An 18,583-nucleotide genomic window follows, 5' to 3' on the forward strand; every position below is an offset into this window, starting at 1 on the left:
AAAGAATGAGTAAATATTTAACAATGAGTGTGTAATTAACCACACTAGAACAATTTACTAAGGGTCGTGATGGAGTCTCTATCACTGACAGTTTTTAAATCAAGATAGGATATTTGTCTAAAAGATCTGCTCTAGGAATGCTTTTGGGGCAGTTATTGGCCTCTGTTATACAGGAGGTCAGATTAGATTAAAACAATGGTCCCTTCAGGCTTTGGAAGATAGGAAACTCTGAGAAATCACCCCAGAGTCTAACATTCATCATCTTCAGTGTCATAGCAATAGTTTATTTTTTCTGCCTTAAAAGCCAGCAACCAAGGATTTAGTGCAAATCCAAGCAAGTGAAATGTGACTCAATGGTTGAGGCTTTTCTGAGGTAATTTTAATCAGAATCTGAGATCTCACAAGTCCTGCAGGTCCCAGCTCATTTCCCGCCAGATTGCTGCAGGTGACGGCATCGATTTTCATCTCCGCTAATCTCTGCTAATAAAATAATATCTGAGCAGCTCATTAAGTAGCTGTATTTCTCTGCTGAATGGTAATTTTCCCTTAGTTACTGTATTGTGTTTCTCTCCATTCCCCCAGAGGCTCCCGAGTGCGCAGCAGCCAAAAATAGACACCCTCAGGCTCTGGTCTAGGGCTCAGCAAACAGACCAGACAACGGATGGAATCCAGCTGAGACCAAAGATGGGTCCTATGGGAAGCCTGCCAGGGCTGTGGAGAAAATGCTGTTTGCCTGAAGGCTGCTGGGGAGAGGAACTCCACCCCAGTGAGTTTCCACAAGTCTGCCTCTTGGAGGGAAGGGAGCTCAGTTCAAGCTGAGGAGGGATGGAGATACCTGAGAAATGGGTGAGTCTCATGCTTTCCTCTTGGCCATACTCTGCACCTTGGTGTCTCTCTGCCCTATGGAAAAGACATCAGCTAACTGGTGTTGCAGGGTCGATTGAAGAAAGATTGAGCTGCGTGGAATGTTAAGAAGCGTTTATTCAGTTACAGCTTCTAATCCACCTGTTCCCCTTTGCCATGCATCCAACAAAGTGAGCCCTGAGTTAAGTACTTGACAACTTTTTATCTAAAATAATATGTAAATACACACTCTTCTACAACACCCCATAAAACCCCTATTTGGTGATATAAATGGTTATAAAATGAATATTAATGACTATAGGAGGCATATAATTATACCCGCCCCTGTTTATTATTTACCACTTAACCTGCATGGCATATGCATTTTTGCCATGAATTTGGCTATCTTGACAGCAGGAATGACCATAAATCTCCTTAACGAACCAACTGCAAGGGAAGAACAAGGGGAAGATACCCCGAGCTTTCTCGAACAGGCATGAGAAAGCACTTCTTATCACCTTCTTTGTCCAGATGGTGAGGGGAGGAATAGAAGGGGTAGACATTCTAACCCCGTTACCATGGTACCCCTCCCTAACTCCAAGGCTAGGAAGCGGCTCTGAGAGCAGTGCGTGATTATTGTTTGTGTAGTACATGGCCTTTTTAGCCCAAGCCAGGGGTCCCGCAGAGGACAATTCGTGCCCAAAGCCTGGGCCCAATTCCCAGCCCCCCATGAATGTGGCCCAGCACTGACATCTTTTGTCCTCACGCTCACATATGGGTCTTTAAATCAGGTAGCGCTGTGTCCCGTCCTAGAGCGCTGTCAGCTCAGCAGGCCCTGCCTCTCTCTTCTCCCCTATTCCCTTCAGTGCACTAGAATGGCTGTGGTGCCTAACCAGGCTTCCCTCAGCACCCGTGGGCAGAGGCCAGCTGTAAGACTTGAGAGTGTCAATGCACAAGAGAGACTAAGCTTTAGGCAACATTGGGGGGGGGAGAGGGGGAGGGTGTGGTAGTGAAGAGAGGCACTGCCGTGTCCCTTTCCCAAATGTACATGGTTTAGCATGTGTGGAGGTGGGGTTTGGGGGGAACACCAGTGTCCTATTCCCAGGTGTACATGGAGCAGTGGTTTGTGCCTCCATCCTAGGAATACATTTCAAGTGGCTAAAACAGGATACCACGGAGCCACCTTCCAGAGGTGGAGCAGTTCCAGACTGTGGCAGCCACCTAGCCCCTTCAGCGATTGCCCCTTCCTAAACCACTACAGTCCTTTTGATCACCGGATTCCAAGCCATTTTGACTCTGGCATTATCTCGTAATGGTCCTCCAGCTTTTGCTGAGGGGGCTTATCTGTAGTCTTTCTGTTTCTTTCCTGCTTGTGCTTCTTACAACCCACTATTAAACTAAGGCAACACAATCACACAGGCGCACTCCAATAACCATGACAACATCTAGTGTTCATCAGCTGTTGTAGGGCAACTGCAATCCCATTTCAAAAGCCACTGTGCGTGAGCAAAGTATTATTTTCTCATGACCTCTGCTTTATCAGTGTCCAAAAAAAATGAGCTGTCCTTTCCAGGCTTCCTACGCTCCCACCTGCAGGTGCCCTGTGCTTCTAGACTCCCCTGCATACAAATGGAAATGACATTGTCTCTAAACTAACAGAGAGAATTGCAATAATGCCCACTTTCATAATGGCAGCTGCGTTCTTGGGCTCTCTTCTTCCCCGCATACACACACTGCCTCAGGAGCATGTGTGCAGCCACACACTCATGCACATACACGCACGTACACACAGCATCCTGATGGCCGATTTGTATTTCAGTAGCAATGCGTCACATAGATGCTGTTCTGTCTCCGCTGACGCACAACCCATGTGCTTGTAAGAAAGCAGAATATTCCTTGCCTGTCCATGGTATTTTTCATTTCTCTCTCTCTATCCCAGATCCCTGGTTTATCTGTCACACCACATGCTAAGGCTCTTGGGACCTCCTGTATCTATTTGGCCACCTGACAAAAAGATCCTTCCTGTTCGATAGATTTCTTTTAAGTGTAAGGGGAAAATGAATGGAAAAATCCCACAAAATTAGTCACTGATTCTCCAACACCTTCTTCTGTCTCCACATATTGGAGATCGTATTCATAGCCTGTCAGCAATCTTTTGCAATTCAGGAAAGTCCCCAGTAGTTCTTCTCCATCCTATACAGATTCCTCATCGGGGAGCTGTAATTTCTGGTAAGATTTTTTCAGAGTATCTATTTTTCCTGGCTCAGACGTCAAACTCTTCTTTTCCCCTTGTGTGGGCAAAAAGGGGGCGGGGGCTGCTGGACCCGGGCTGGGTTCTGACTGGCTGGCAAAACTGCTGCTGGCCTGTACGTGAAGCTATAAGGGACTCCAGCTGGCGGCAGCAGGGCATTGAGGATTCTAAGCCAGGTTCTGCATCAGGATCCAGCCACTGCCTCTTGTTTCTTTTCTGGATTTTGGAACTGCATCTTGAAAGCAAAATGTGCAAGGGACTTGCTGCATTGCCAGCCACCTGCTTAAAAAGGTAGGGTCCATTTTGGAACATTGCGTTTTCTGACAGCTCAGAGCTACGCGGATGTATTGCACTGTGTGTCCGTGTAGTGTGTGAGGCAGAAATTGTATGATTTAATCCAATTGCTCACCAGGACTGATGATTGTTTAAGGATTTGCTTTTTGTTTAGTGTGAAAGTAAATTGCATCGTGCTTCTTTGCTGAGGATTGTGAATTCTAAACCCTTTCTAGCCATAAACACAGAGCAATTCCCTGCATTCATATACTTTGTTATCCTTCATTATGCTGCCTTTTTTTGCAGGGTTTACATCAGTCTCATTCCCTAGAAGAAGGGAGATATTTTCTCTCATGCTGAAATTTAGCAAAGAAAATATATGTAAACCCTCTCGGGTACAGGGTTCTACTGACATCTCTGTCTGATCTGTAGCATAATTCCTAAAATAAATATCAAAATCACATAAGCATTTAGAAAAGACTGATTTCTAATAGAAAGGAGACTGGTGGATTATTTAATAAAAATGAAACAGCTGTGGAGAGCAGACAACAGCTGGGTGCTTAGGTAGGTGTTACGGGAGACTAAGGTTTTATACTGTAGGAAGAGCCAGGATTACATAAAACTGAAGATAAAGAGTGAGCTTAATCCTAGAACAGGAGACATCAAATGAAATGGAAGATAGGAATCACTGCTGAGGTAGTGTCTCTGTGTTACAAAAGCAACTTGTTGGGAAAGAATTTTGTACTATTCTTTTGCCTGGCATGTACAGTAGCCATTAGTATCTATCTCTGTGTGTGTAAGCATTGACCCATGGCAGGGGGTGTATTCCTCTGTGAGAATGTACACCTGTGTGTACTGAGTGATGTACACACACTAGTTGTATATCACCCAAATAGCAGTTACATGGAAACCAAAGGCGCAGGTCAGGAATCAATGCCCTCCCTTCACAGTTCCTAAAGCTTACCCCCAGTGTCAGCTGGATTTTAGATTACTGCGGGAGATAAGATGTTCAAAGTCAGTGTGTTCAGGGAGGGTCGATACGCAAAGCCCTGGTTGCTCTCTCCCTTCACATTGCCATCTGAAGAACCTCAAGAGGCCTGAGGCTGTTCTGTGCAGGAGTTTTGAGTTTTCATTCAAACTACGCTTGGGGCAAAGAGGGCAGCTTTGCAGGTGGGTTTCTGTGGCTGACATTTCCAGCTCCTCAGGTTCTCCTATATGCCCTACAGCAGCGGGCCCTGACTTTGGGGGAGTTATCCTGAGGCGTCAGCAGGCCTCAGTGAGCAGCCAGCCCGGCAGGCTCAGGGATGACTCTGTGCTGGAGCTGGGCTGGGATATGGGGGGCAGTTTGGGGCCACCCACCTCTCTCAACCTTCCTGGAGGTGTCCTTTAGAACTGCAGAGAACGTGATGGCTTGCCTAAGGCTTTGGGCCGGTCCAATATAACTGAGCACAGAATTAGACCCTGTCCAGAGTTCTGCAGAACGGGTTTCAAAGCAGAGCCAGGCTATCGCTTCTACCGTCGTCTCTGAGCAGCCCAGTTAAAGGTCTACAGAGTCCTGTTGTTTCCCACCTGATCTGCTAGAGGAGTGGGGAACGAGCTGGCCAAGGGCTTCAGCAGGCAGTATGGGGCATGGCCGAGTGCTGGAGGGGGTGAGGGGTGGGCTCTTTAGCAGCATTCACGGACCTGCCAGGAGTCACACTTCTCCGGGACGGGCATGTGGGCAAAGTGAGCTCTTGATCTTCCCCCAGAACCTGGCTCTCTGTCCATGGGCAGCTCCGCCCTCCTCCCTGTCTCTCAGGGCCCTGCTCTCAGCATAATCTCTGACTTGGCACTCTCCTGTGACCCTGACAGCCAGGCCGTGCCAAGAGCCTGCCGTATCTTCCTGCACTGTGTCTCCCAAACCTGGCCATGACTCTCTGCCCATGTGGCCAACACTGCTCCAAGCCCTGATCCTCCTGTGCCCTGAACGCCATGCAGAAATTTAGCCCAGAGATTCTGCAATCAGTTGGTTCCTTTGAGGAGGCGCCAAGCAGGAGCAAACCCAGCTCCCTCTGCCATGAATGAATTGCTCAACAAAGTGGAAGGACAGCCTGGCTGTTAGGATGCAGAAGCTCTGGGTTCATTTCCTGGCCTTACACACATTCCCTTTGTGCCACTTGTTAGCTCTGTCCTCCATTGCCCCATCTTGCAGGGTGTTGTGAGGGTCAGCTCATTAGTGCAGCCACAGTGCTCAGGCAGTAGGATTCTGGGAAGCCATGTAAGTAGGTAAGTAACAGTGCAAGACCTGGATTGTCAATAAAGAGGCAGATTGGCCTTGAATACGCAAGGGCCATTGTTACATAATTGTGATCCTTTTCTGAGTATAATCGTGTCTTACAGTTAAAACAAAATAATAGCAAATAAAACGGCTTTGATTGTCCTGTCTCCTAATATGCAGCTAAGCAAGCAATGCCTTCTAAGCTGCAATAATCACAATTGTTATACTGGTGAAAGTCCACTTCACTGAACGTAAGATCCCACTTGCATCAATTCCTGTGTTAATGCCAAATGTCCAAAACAGAAGAAGTGAACGCTGACAAACAATGCATCAGTGCTGGATGTGCAGTGCCAAAATGGGCCCATAAGGAGTTCTAAGCTCAGAGACTCATAGATTTTAAGGGCAGAAGGGACCATCCTGATCATCTAGTCTGATCTCCTGCACAGCGCAGGACACAGACCCTCACCCATAAGCTGTTTGATTCTGTGTGAAGACCCTGTCCGTGGAGTCAATAATACTAATAGCCTTTATGGGTGGTTTCTTTCTTTGTTTCTTCCAGTGCAAAAGATATGAAGCATCGTCTGGGTTTCTTGCTGCAGAAGCCGGATTCATGTGAGCACAGCTCTTCCCACAGCAAGAAGGAGAAAGTGGCTCCAGCAGAGAGGTAAGAGAAAAGCCAGAGGCAGGAATGGCAGGGCCTAAGGTTGGCAAGGAGTGTTTGTTCCTTCATGACAGGAGTTCAGTAGCATTCCTGGTGGTGCCACTGCAGAATGGCCAGGGGCAGCATGCAGAGCTAGGAGGTTATAGTATGTCCCAGGAGGGCCAGGGGCAGCACACAGGGCTAAATGATTATGGTACGTCCTGGGATGGCTGGGGGCAGAACGCAGGGTTAGGTGGATATGGTATATTTCAGGACAGAGGAGGCAGCTCTCCGGACTAGGTGCATATTGTACATCCCAGGGTGGCAGGGGGCAGCATACAGCACTTGGTGGATATGGCAGATCCCTGATCAGAGGAGGTAGCACATGGGGCTAGGTGGATATGGTACGTCCCAGGACATAGGAGGCAGCACATAGGCCTATTGTGGCGTGTCAGTTCCTATGTGCCTTTAGCCACAATAACAGTTCTCCCCAGCCCCCACAGTCTCAGGAAATCACCCAGCTGGGAGCCACTGACTTGCTCCTAAAGACCAGTCTCTGCTCAGTGGTTCTGAGAGCGGCAAACAGCCCCAATCTTGACTCACGTTCGTACTGACTTTCCTGGCGAATTTCCCCCAGCCCCTGCTGGTGATGTGCGCTGTGTGGTGCATGTGAGCAAGATTCACCACAGCACTCTCCCTGAGATCCCAGGAGAGCTGTGATATCCATGGGAGGGCATTTGTCCTAGGGGTGTGGGGTGGGTCCGTGCATCCAGGGACAGGGAATTGCTGGTGGTGGCGTATTGGGAGACGAGGTGACAGTCTCAGGTGAACTCCACATTCCATCTATGCCTTTGTCCCCTCCTAGGGTTAGCCACGAGGAAGTCAAGAAATGGGCTGACTGTTTGGAGAACCTGATCCATCATGATAGTAAGTACACGGGGCCGCTCTGCTGCAGAGGTCTGGGGAGGGACCATTTGACATGACGAGTGATGCCAGGCTGGTGCTGCGCGGTACCACGGCCAGGCTCAGCATTCAATGCTTTCACTCACTTCCTCCAGCAACACACACCCAGCTATCTCCAGCCAACACTGCTGTCGGGGAAGGTCAGAGCCATGGCGTGCAGGGCAGTGGAGCTGGAGTTCCCTGCATGCAGAGAGGGCAGAAGGTGTAGTTGAGAGCTGAGAACAGAGCATGGCATTTGCACTGTAAAGCAGCACACGCGCTCAGGCAGTTGGGAGTGGAGGAAATCCCAACCCCAGGCTGCATGGGAAAGTCAAAGGGCCCACAATTTCCCACACATGGAGGGCGTGGTTCTGCCTTGGTCCCAGACTGGTGTCAGTGTCATCTCTGCTGCAGCCCCCAGCACGGCTCACGTTCCTGACCTATTCCTAGTCACCCACAAGGAAGGCAAATGTTGGGCCAAAGTCAGCCCTAATGCAATTCCACTGACGTCAACTGTGTTACACCAGGAGTGAATCTGGCCCATCTTATTTCCTGGCCTGACGTGCTTGTCCCAGCTCACAGCTCTGGTTGTTTCCCTGGGGTCAGCCCCACAAACCTCACCCCCGTTGGCTTCTCGTGGGCACGTGGCCAGGACATGTGCTGTTCCAGGCCTGCCTGCAGTTTGTCCTCAGGGCGAAGCCCCCTCACGGGTGACATGAAGGTCAGGCAGTGCGGGATACATCTCCAGCTGCTTAGTCCAGCACCCTATACTCTGTGCCACTAGGCCAGGGAGGTTCCCAAAGCATGGAATCACACAATGTGAATTAACGGCCTGCCTGGGTGAGCTGGGCCAGGGTATGTCTCCGCGCCGTCAGCTGCCCCAGGGAAGGTCCCTTCTTGGGGGGCTGTGCTGTTCTGCCATTTTTTGAGGCTTCCCCTCACCATCCATTTACTGGCTCTGGAAATTCCATGAGCAAGGCCAAGCCGAACATGCAGCCTCTGCAGTGAGGAACTGCTGTGCTTGGATTACTGGGGAGCAGCTCATTGGCTGCTTGGGATCCCCCTTACACCACTAACAGGAGCTCATGGCCCAGGGGACTCACTTGCTGCTCATTGCTTTTACCCCCGTCTGCAGGTGGGCTGGCCGCTTTCCGGGCTTTCCTCAGGTCTGAGTACAGCGAGGAGAACATCGAGTTCTGGGTCAGCTGTGAGGAATACAAGAAAACCACGTTGCCAGCACAGCTTGGCCCCAAGGCCAGGAAGATCTATGACGAGTTCATCTCCATCCAGGCCACTAGAGAAGTAGGTGGAGCACCTCTCTGACTCAGGGCTAAGCAGAGTGTGCAGTTGGCCCTCCAATGGCACTTCTCCACTGGAGAAAGTGGCCCTGGCTCTTCGGAGGGGCGAGCAAGTGGCTCTGCTGTGCGGGTAAAAGGCCAGTCTAAAGTGCAGCTGAAATATGACACTTTTAATGCTTTAAATGCGTTCTTCTCAGAGAGCACAGAAGGGAGGGGCTCAGTGCCACCCCCGTGCATGCCAAATACTGAGTCAAGTAGGAAAGGACCAGACGGATGGATGTTCCCCATGCCCATGCCTGTTCCATGCCAGTGAAAGAAATCTATCTCAGGAGACATGCCACTGTGCCCCTAGTGGAAGGGAAAGTACCTCTTCCCGACCCCAGACCTGGGGATCCATTCCCCAGTTATGCAGATAATCCCATTTGTAGCCAGTGATCCCACTAGGGTCCATGCAGGCAGTGAGATTGAGACACACAGCGCCGTGTGCTCCTGGAAGCCAGCCCTCCCTCAGTGCATTGGACAGACTAGCCTGGGGAATATCTGGAGCAAACCTGGCTCTCCATTCCTTGCCCTGGCTGCGTCCAGACCAGTTGGTGCTAATCTCTCCCTCCCTTCAACAGGTGAACTTGGATTCCTGCACACGGGAAGTGACCAGCCGCAACATCCTTGAGCCTACACTGTCGTGCTTCGACGAGGCTCAGAGAAAAATCTTCATCCTCATGGAGAAGGATTCTTACCGCCGCTTCCTCAAATCTCGCTTCTACCTCGACCTGGTCAGCCCGCCTGGGACCCCTTGTGGGATCGAGAGCCACAAAAGAGCTACTTCGTCTGCCTTAGCCTGCTCCTCGCCTTTAGTCCCTCAGTGTGCTTAGCTCTGAGCGCGGAGCTGGCGGGACTCCTGGCACTCACATGGGAGACGCATGCCAGCCAAGCCCTCCTTGGCATGAAGCAACCGTGCTGTCGCCAAGAGCTGCCTGCTGTCCTCGCCTGTACCCACTTTCTCACTCAGCGCCCAGCATTGGTAGCTCCAGCCACCGCTTGTTTGAGCAGCAAAACGCATCAGCTCCTCAGCCCCCATCAGTGCGTGTGCCCCTGGAGACAGCTCTCCTGCCACTCAAAGCCAAGGGCAACGTTCAGAGTTAAAGCATCAGGCATGTGCTGTGTTCTTTCTGTGTCTGTTGCCAGCACATGCATGTGGCTCCTAAAGCACCATGGCACAGGCGCTGCTCAGCAGCACTTTATTTCCAAGGCCCTAGGCCTGTGTGGGTGTGACCTGTACACCCAGCAAGGGAGGCTGAGGCACAGCCACGCTCCCTGGACAACAGCACCTGTCCGTGTGTGTGTCTGCTCTCTCCTGCTGTGGCCAACTCCCCTGCAGGTTTAGATGCCTGCAGCGCGTGGCGGGGGGCTCGGTGTTGCCTCTAGGGTCAGCAAAGGGAGAGACTAGAAGCACTCTCATGTCCCTAACTCACCCAAGCAGGCAGAAGCCAGCCAGGGAGAGAAGGTCTGTCGTACACAGGAGAGCCGTGGCACAACGCCTGTGCTGTGCCATTGCGGTGGGCCCAGGACCATGCAGGCTCTGCTTTGCTTGTGTCCTGGCAGTGCTCCTTTCAGAGGCAGAGCTGGGGAGTAGAGAGAGCAGAATAACTAATGCATCATTGCTGGCCCTTGGTTTATTAACTCGCCTTCTTTGTGGAGTCTCCAAATTACCCAGGGTTTCTCCAGTTGGGCGTGGGGGCTGTTGCACCCTGGCAAGTCAATTCAGGAACAAGATCCAAGTTTACTTTAAAGGGTGACCATCAGGTTACACATTGTCAGGCCTTGTCTATACTAGAAAAATAATATAGGGCTTCTCCCCTCCCCGTTCCCTGCCGGGAGCCCCCACACGGGGCTTCCCTGGGAAATGGACAAGGCTGCTCTGACATGGGCTGAGAAGGCTTCTGGGCTCAGGCAGGAGCCTGGGTTCTAGGACCAGGCGAGGGTCCCAGCGCTTGGGTTGCAGCTCAAACCTGGGTGTCTACACAGCAATGACACAGCCCCACAGCCTAAGCCCGAGCTGGCTGGCACGGGCCAGGCCTGGGCTTTTATCTGCAAAGTCAACATACCCACAGTGGCTACCAAAAAGCAGCAGACTATCTGGTGTGGGTGGGGCTAGGATGTCTCGATTTCTCCTCTAGACTGTATGGCTGGAATTGGCCTTCTGCTGAGAGCAGGACACGGGACTTTTGCTGGCTTCCAGCAGACCCCCAGCAGCAGGTTTGGCATGTGGGTGCTGTGGCATCGAGCTGTGTCCACACTGCCTGGTTGGCTGGGGGGGGCCTGGGAATTTCTGTTGCACAGCTGGTAACGTGTTTTGACCACTTGGCCTGCATTCCCCCCCCCCTTCCCTGTGTGTTACATCCTCATCCCTCATCTGGTCCCACTGCAAGAACAGTTCTGGGTTCCCTCTGCCCTGCCTGTTTTGGGGGTGGTGCTCGTGTTGAGGCAGCATCTGGGAAGGCGGACAGCAATGGTCACACAGACAGAAACTCTCTTAACACCACTGTGTTTTGTTCTTATTGTGTTTCTGAAGCATACACTGACCTGTTTGTTGGTCGAATGAATGGAGATGCTCGTCTGTGATCTCAGTCAGTTCTATGCCTGTCAAGCATGTGGCTAAGTGTGTTTCATCCTAGTACCTAAAATTCCTGGTAAATCTTGCAATGAAATGTATAAATACTTTAATAAGAATAAATAAAATCTAAATAAAATGGTTTTCATTAAACACCAGTCCAAAATGTCATACATGTATAGCTGGTGATTAAAATGCAGCATAGACTCCAGACTCATACTCTAAGGTCAGAAGGGACCAATATGATCATTTAATCTGACTTCCTGCACAACGCAGGCCACAGAACCTCACCCATCCACTCCTTAATAGATCCCTGACGTATGACTGAGTTATTAAGTCCTCAAATCATGGTTTAAAGACTTTAAGGTACACAGAATCCACCAGCAAGTGACCCGTGCCCCATGATACAGAGGAAGGCGAAAAAACCTCAGAGCCTTTGCCAATCTGCCCTGGGGGAAAATTCCTTCCCCACCCCAAATCTGGCGATCAGTTAAACCCTGAGCATGTGGGCAAGACTCACCAGCCAGACACCCAGAAAAAATTCTCTGTGATAACTCAGAACCCACCCATCAAACATCCCTTCACAGGCCATTGGGCATATTTACCGCTAGTAATCAAAGATCAGTCGATTGCCAAACTAGGCTGTCCCATCATACCATCCCCTCCATAAATTTATCAAGCTCAGTTTTTAAGCCAGCTAGGTTTCTTGCCCCTACTGCTCCCTTTGGCTAGGCTGTTCCAGAACTTCACTCCTCTGATGGTTAGAAATGTTCGTTTAATTTCAAGTCTAAACTTCCTGATGGCCAGTTTGAATCCATTAGTTCTTGTGTCCACATTGGTGCTGAACTTAAATAATTCCTCTCCCCCCCTGGTATTTATCCCTCTGATGTATTTATAGAGAGCAATCTTTTGGTTAGGCTAAGCAAGCCAAACTCTTTGAGTATCCTCTCATAAGGCAGATTTTCCATTCCTTTGATCATCCTAGTAGCCCTTCTCTGCACCTGTTCCAGTTTGAATTCATCTTTCTCAAACATGGGAGACCAGAACTGCACATGGTATTCCAGCTGAGGTCTGACCAACGCCTTGTATACCAGTACTAACACCTCCCTATCTCTACTGGAAATACCTCGTCTGATGCATCCAAGAAGCACATTCGCTTTTTTCACAGCCACATCATACTGGCGGCTCATAGTCATCTTGTGATCAACCAATATACCAGGTCCTTCTCTGTCACTTCCAACTGATGCATCCCCAGCTTATAGCACAACGTCTTGTTATTAGTCCCTAAATGCATGAGCTTGCACTTTCCACTATTAAATTTCATCCTATTTCTATTACTCCTGTTTACAAGGTCATCCAGATCTTGTTGTATGAGATCCTGGTCTTTCTCTGTATTAGCAATACCTCCCAACTTTGTATCATCCGCAAACTTTATTAGCACATTCCCACTTTTTGTGCCAAGGTCAGTAATAGAAAGGTTAAATAAAATTGGTCCCAAGATCTATCCCTGAGGAACTCCACTAGTAACCTCCTTCCAGCCTGACAGTTCACCTTTCAGTATCACCCGTTGTAGTCTCCCCTTTAACCAGTTCCTTATCCACCTTTCTATTTTCATATTAATCCCCATTCTTTTCCAATTTAACTAATAATTCCCCATGTGGAACCGTATCAAATGCCTGACTGAAATCTAGGTAAATTAGATCCACTGCATTCCCTTTGTCTAAAAAATCTGTTCTCTTCTCAAAAAAAAGGAGATCAGGTTGATCTGGCACGATCTACCTTTTGTAAAGCCATGTTGTATTTTGTACCAATTACCATTAACTTCAATTTTTTTAATTACTTTCTCTTTCAAAATATTTTCCAAGACCTTGCATACTACTGGCCTGTAGTTACCCGGATCACTTTTTTTCCCTTTCTGAAAAATAGGAACTATGTTTGCAATTCTCCAGTCATACAGTACAGCACCTGAGTTTACAGATTCATTAAAAATCCTGCTAATGGGCTTGCAATTTCATGTGCTAGTTCCTTTAATATTTTTGGATGGAGATGTGGTAATTTCTACCTCCATATCCTCATTCCCACTAGCCACCCTGCCGCTATCCCCAAGCTCATCATTAGCCTAATTAAAAACAGAGACAAAGTATTTGTTCAGATGTTCGGCCATGCCTAGATTATCCTTAACCTCCACCCCATCCTCAGTGCTTTGGGGTCCCAATTCTTTTTTCTTATTATTTATATGGCTATAGAACCTTTTACTATTGGTTTTAATTCCCTTTGGAAGGTCCAACTGTACTTGGCTTTTGGCCTTTCTCACTTTATCTTCACGTATTCTGACCTCCAAGAGGTAGCTTTCCTTGCTGATCCCCTCCATCTTCCACTCCTTGTAGGTTTTCTGCCTTTTCTTATCACCTGTCTGAGATGCTTACTTACCCAGCTTGTTGTACAACCCTTGCCTATGAATTTTTTCCCCTTCCTTAGGATGCAGGCTTCAGATACTTCAAGTCAAAATTGCAGGAACTAATTCCAAGCCTCCTCCACCTTCAGACCCATGAGGTCTTCAGTCCAGTACACTTCCCCAACTAATTCCCTTAATTTTTTTAAGTTAGCCCTTTTGAAGTCAAAGACCCTAGTCACAGATCTGTATTTATTTACCCTTCCATTTAGTTTTAGCTCATGGTTGCGTGAACCAAGGTTGTCCCCTACAACCAGTTCTTCTGTGAGATCCTCACTACTCACCAATACCAAACCTAAAATGGCGTCCCCTCTTGTTGGTTCAGTAGCTATTTGGTGAAGGAATCCATCAGCTATCACATCCAGGAAAATCTGGGCCCTATTATTACTATTAGCACTTGTCCTCTAGTCTATATCTGGGAAGTTAAAGTCTCCCATAATCACACAGCATAATTCACTGGCTATGAAATGTACCAAAACATAATGACAGACTGTAACTTCTCCCAGCACCTCTGAGAGCCAGGTACTAGAGACAAAAGCAGCATCCACTAATTGCTTACTTCATAAACTATTGATAAAAATTGTCTTTGTTGAAAACGGTGCCCTCTTAATAGCAACAATGCCACCTTGAGGGCACACATAGTCTAGTTTCTTTTAGTTTCTCTTTCTGAGATTGATCAAGGCAAATAGATTTTGTAGAATTATTTTAAAGTCATATTTTTAAAATCATTGTTGCAGTTAGAGATTCATCAATTCCATGGCCAGAAAGGACCACTATGATCATCTAGTCTGACCTCCTGTATGACACAGGCCAGAGACCTTCCCCCAGACAATTGCTAGGGCAGATCATCCAGTCTTGAGTTTAAAATTGCCAGTGTGGAGAACACTTGGTAAATTGTTCCAGTTGTTAACTATTCTCACTGTTAAAAATTTACATCTTACTTCCAGACTGATGTAGTCTAACTTCAACTTTACTGTTTATGCATCCAAAGATCATATTAGCCCTTTTGGCCACAGGATCACACTGGGAGCTCACGGTCCGCTTATTAGCCATCACAACCCCCAAATCTTTTTCAGAGTCACTTCTTCCCACGATAGCATGTCCCATTCTGTAAGTATGGATGACACACTTTTTCCTAGATGTACACATTTGCATTAAGCCATAATAAAATGCATATTGTTTGCTTGCATCCGGTTTACCACGCAATCCAGATTGCTCTGTATCAGTGACCTGTTTTCTTCATTACTTAGCACTCCCCCAATTCTGTGTCACCTGCAAACTTTATCAGTGATGATTTTATGTTTTCCTCCAGGTCACTAATAAAAATGTTAAATAATCCAAGGCCAAGAACTGATCTCTCCAGGATGTCACTAGAAACACACTTCAGTCGAAGATGATTCCCTGTTTACAATTACATTCTGAGACCTATCAGTTAGCCAGTTTTTAAATCTATTTAATGTATACTGTGTTAATTTTATATCATTCTAATTTTTTAATCAAAAGGTCGTACGGTACCAAATTAAATGCCTTACAGAAGTATATTACATCACTACTATTGCTTTAACCAAACTTGTAATCTCATAAAAAAGATATCTATTTAGTCTAATAGAATCTTTTTTCCATAAATGCATGTTGATTGACATTAATTATATTACCCTCATTTAATTCTGTATTAACTGAGTCCTTTATGAGCTGCTCCATTATCTTGCCTGGGATTGATGTCAGGCTAAAAGGCCTATAATTAACTGGGTCGTTCCTTTTAAAACTTTGGCACAGTGTAAGCTTTGTTCCAGTCTTCTGGAACTTCCCTGGTGTGCCAACATTTATTGAAAGATCAACATTAATGGTCCAGCAAGCTCCTCAGTCAGCTCTTTTAAAACTCTTGGATGTAATTTAGCTGTAAAGAGTGTTATTGTATGATATGACTATAGCATATGTTTTTTATCTCAAATACTGAACAGAAATATTTATTGAACATGTCTGCCTTTTGTGCATTATTATTGATAATTCTACCTTTTCCAACTAGTAATGGACAAATACCGATGTTAGGATTCTTTTTGATCCTAATACACAGCAGACCTCCCTATAGGCAAATAGCAGACAGGGCAAAATTTCATCCCAATCTAGGGCCCGTTTGTTTGCATACATTCCCAGCATAGAGTTCAGTTTCCCGTTGACTGTCTCAACCAAATCATTTGTCTATAGGGTGATAGGAGGCAGCCTTTAGTTGTTTCACGCCACACAATGTCCGTAATTCACTGAGTAGCTAGGACATGAGATTTGACCCATGATTAGATGAAATCTCTTTAGGGAAACTCACACTGCTGAAAATAGTGGCAAGGGCCCCAGAGTCAGCTCCTCTGTTGGACACAGTCACTGCTCCTGGAGATCTAGCGGCAAAATCCACTACGACCAAACTAGATCACTTCCCTCTTTGGGTAGGATGCAGCACAGGCCCCACAATGTCCACTGTTACCCCATAAAATGCCTCTTGTATCACAGGCAAGGGGTGTAGAGGAACTTTTTGTGGTCCACAGGTCTCCTTCTCTTCTGACAGAAGTCACAAGCTCTGCAGTCATCTCGCACGTTATTCTGTCTCCCTGGCCAGTACAAATGCTTTTTCACCTATCATAGATGCCCGCAAGCGACCAGCTAAAGGGCAGTTGTGGGCCAACAGTATCAACTCTCCATGGTGCTGGGCAGGCTTGTAAGGTTCCCCAGGGAACCTTTCTCCATGGGAGCTTCCCTGTACACCCCCTTTCTCTTCAAACCCTTCCCCCATTTTCCCTTACTGGGGTTTTTCCTCTAGGATGTGTCCCTTTATGCTCTCTAGAGCAGGGGCTGCCTGCTGCTCATCTGCAAGATGCTGGCAGCTGGGAACTGGGACAGCTTCTTCAGCCACAGAGCTCCACTCCTGCCCGTCGCCCTGAGGGCATGCAACGGAGGGAATGCGGTTGGTACCGACTCCCCCACACCTGACAGCTTCTACTGAGCTGGAGCTGGGAGTGTCTTCCCCTGCCCGCATAGTGGTTTCTGTGTCCTTACCGCTCCCTTTGGGGATTACAAAACATTAGTCCTTTTTACCAGGGGTTACAGGACAAACCGCTTTAGTCATGGTTACTACATCCATTCCCACCAGCATTTCCATTGGAATACAGTCCAGCACCCCACTCCAAAGGCATGTTAGCCAAAGGCACAGGCTTTGTGCCTTTCCAAAGGCTTATATTTTCCCAGTCCCAGGAGTTCTCCACTTTCACCCTGCAGCGTGTCAGACTTGCTGAGCAGAGAAATCTGGGTCCCAGTGACTCTTCACCCAGGGGATTCTTCGCCATTCACCCTGGCAACTTTAATCAATTCCATGTCCTCCTCTTATGGGTCAGACCTCACAAAATTAATCAGGGGCCCCTAGGCAAATCCATGTTAAGGACAGTTGCATTAACTTGGGCTGGACATATGGTAGGCTTAGTTTCTTTTAGCATAGGGCAAGTGTTTTTTGTGTGCTTTCAGGAGTCACACAAATAATGCCTCCTTGGCCCAGTCGCTTGCACAGGAGGTCTGTGTGAGAGGTTCCCAAGAGGGGGTCTCTTTTGGGGAGGTACGTGCTTGAGCAACCCAACCACCCTCCTTTTTCTCAGGGGTAAAAGGAGGTTTCCCCTTTACAATGAGCCTCTGCCTCTCCTGTTGGGGTTTGCACTCATTGGATGCTCCGGCTTGAACATAGGCATCAGTGAGCTGCTCTGCCGCTTTTTGGACAGACTCCAAGGGTTTATTCCAGAGAGCTTGGTAGAACATGTGCTCAGGAGCTGTTCCTGGACAAAGAGATGTAACAATCAAATCACAGTGTTTATACACATATTCTCTCTGACTCATCTTGTCATTCATTTCGAGACTTCTAAATTTTGCTGTATACACTTCAGGAGTAATTTGAAATCTTTGCACTAAAAGCCTTTTTAAAGTCATCATATTTGAAAGCCTGTTCACATGGCATTTCGCTAAGTAAATATCTAATGCTTTACCTGACAGCTTAGTAATCAAGTTGGGACGTTTTTGTCCTCTGGAACGTTATGTATCTCACAGAGCCTTTCAAAAGCAATCAAGTGTTCCTCAATACAGTCTATGTCTTTGTATGCAGAGCACAGCTTATCCCAGCTTGGGGAGAGAGAGTGCCTGTGGGCTGTGGAATAATCTGTCCATGCTTTTCCATCAAACCCAAGTCAGACAGCCTCTCTCATTTTCTTGGATTTCATTCTCTTTCAGCTCCATGGCTTGTTGATGGACAGCTACTTCTGCTGCTTCTTTCTCTCTCAGCTTCCAGGGCCCAATGGTGTGCTTCTGCTTTTCTGCCTCCTTTTCCTTGGCTCTCAAGTCACCTTCCCTGGCATGCAGCTCCGATTCCCTGTCTTTGGTTTCATGTTCTCTCTCTCGCTGTTTGGCTACCCACCTCTGGTGTTCCCGTGGTGCTTCCTCTGCCTCCCATTTTAGGGCTTTTTGCTCTTTTTCCCATCTAGCCAGCCCTGACTTTGTGGATGCTTCACTGTTGCTCATTTTAAATGTCCTTTGTTCTGTTTCCTCATCTGTGATGGGGGACACTTACCTCTCATGAGCACCTCCTGTCTGTCGTGTGCAAACCTGCACTCTTTCTTGTTCTGGGGCTCCCTGTTGTCTGTTGCCCTCATCAGGTGGGTCTGCAGTAGCTCAGCCCTCTGACTAAGTCACGCAGAGTCTAAAGCATGAAGGAACAAACCCCTTCCGGGGTAGAGGGTCCAACAGGTCCCTGCGTGCTTGTTGGTGTCTGCAGCCTTGTCTCTGGGCTCAGTCCTCAGCCCCCTTCTGGGCTCACTTTAAATCCATCCCTGCCCTGTTATAGAGCAGGGCCCCAGGGTTTGCTCTCTGCAGACTCTTTGTCCACAGCAGTTCTCCCTGACCCAGCCCTCCAGCCAGGTCACCTCTCACATTCAGTCTCCTTCTGGGAGGACAGCGGAGTCCAACAAATTGTTGGCCCTCACTAGGGTCTTC

General features: G+C 47.9%; 1 protein-coding gene across 1 annotated transcript; it reads left to right on the forward strand.

Annotated features, from left to right (window-relative positions):
• The first annotated feature begins 3,253 nt into the window (after nt 1-3,253).
• Nucleotides 3,254-11,263, forward strand: RGS4 (regulator of G protein signaling 4). Its single transcript, XM_067532598.1, has 5 exons — nt 3,254-3,385; nt 6,184-6,288; nt 7,130-7,191; nt 8,342-8,508; nt 9,125-11,263. Exons 1-5 carry the CDS (start codon nt 3,342-3,344, stop codon nt 9,374-9,376), a joined length of 630 nt encoding a protein of 209 aa, XP_067388699.1. The 5' UTR covers nt 3,254-3,341; the 3' UTR covers nt 9,377-11,263.
• Nucleotides 11,264-18,583: the final 7,320 nt, after the last annotated feature.

The sequence above is a fragment of the Emydura macquarii genome, unplaced genomic scaffold, assembly GCF_026122565.2.
Source record: "Emydura macquarii macquarii isolate MOO-44397 ecotype Brisbane River unplaced genomic scaffold, CSIRO-AGI_Emac_v2 contig_3287, whole genome shotgun sequence".
Classification (NCBI taxonomy): Eukaryota; Metazoa; Chordata; order Testudines; family Chelidae; genus Emydura; species Emydura macquarii.

What these genes read in the sequence shown, in the direction of transcription:
- RGS4 (XM_067532598.1), top strand. Translation starts at nt 3,342, where the DNA reads ATGTGCAAGGGACTTGCTGCATTGCCAGCCACCTGCTTAAAAAG. An exon ending in GAACCTGATCCATCATGATA is followed by an intron (nt 7,192 to 8,341) that starts GTAAGTACACGG and finishes CCCCGTCTGCAG; the next exon opens with GTGGGCTGGCCGCTTTCCGG. An exon ending in CCATCCAGGCCACTAGAGAA is followed by an intron (nt 8,509 to 9,124) that starts GTAGGTGGAGCA and finishes TCCCTTCAACAG; the next exon opens with GTGAACTTGGATTCCTGCAC.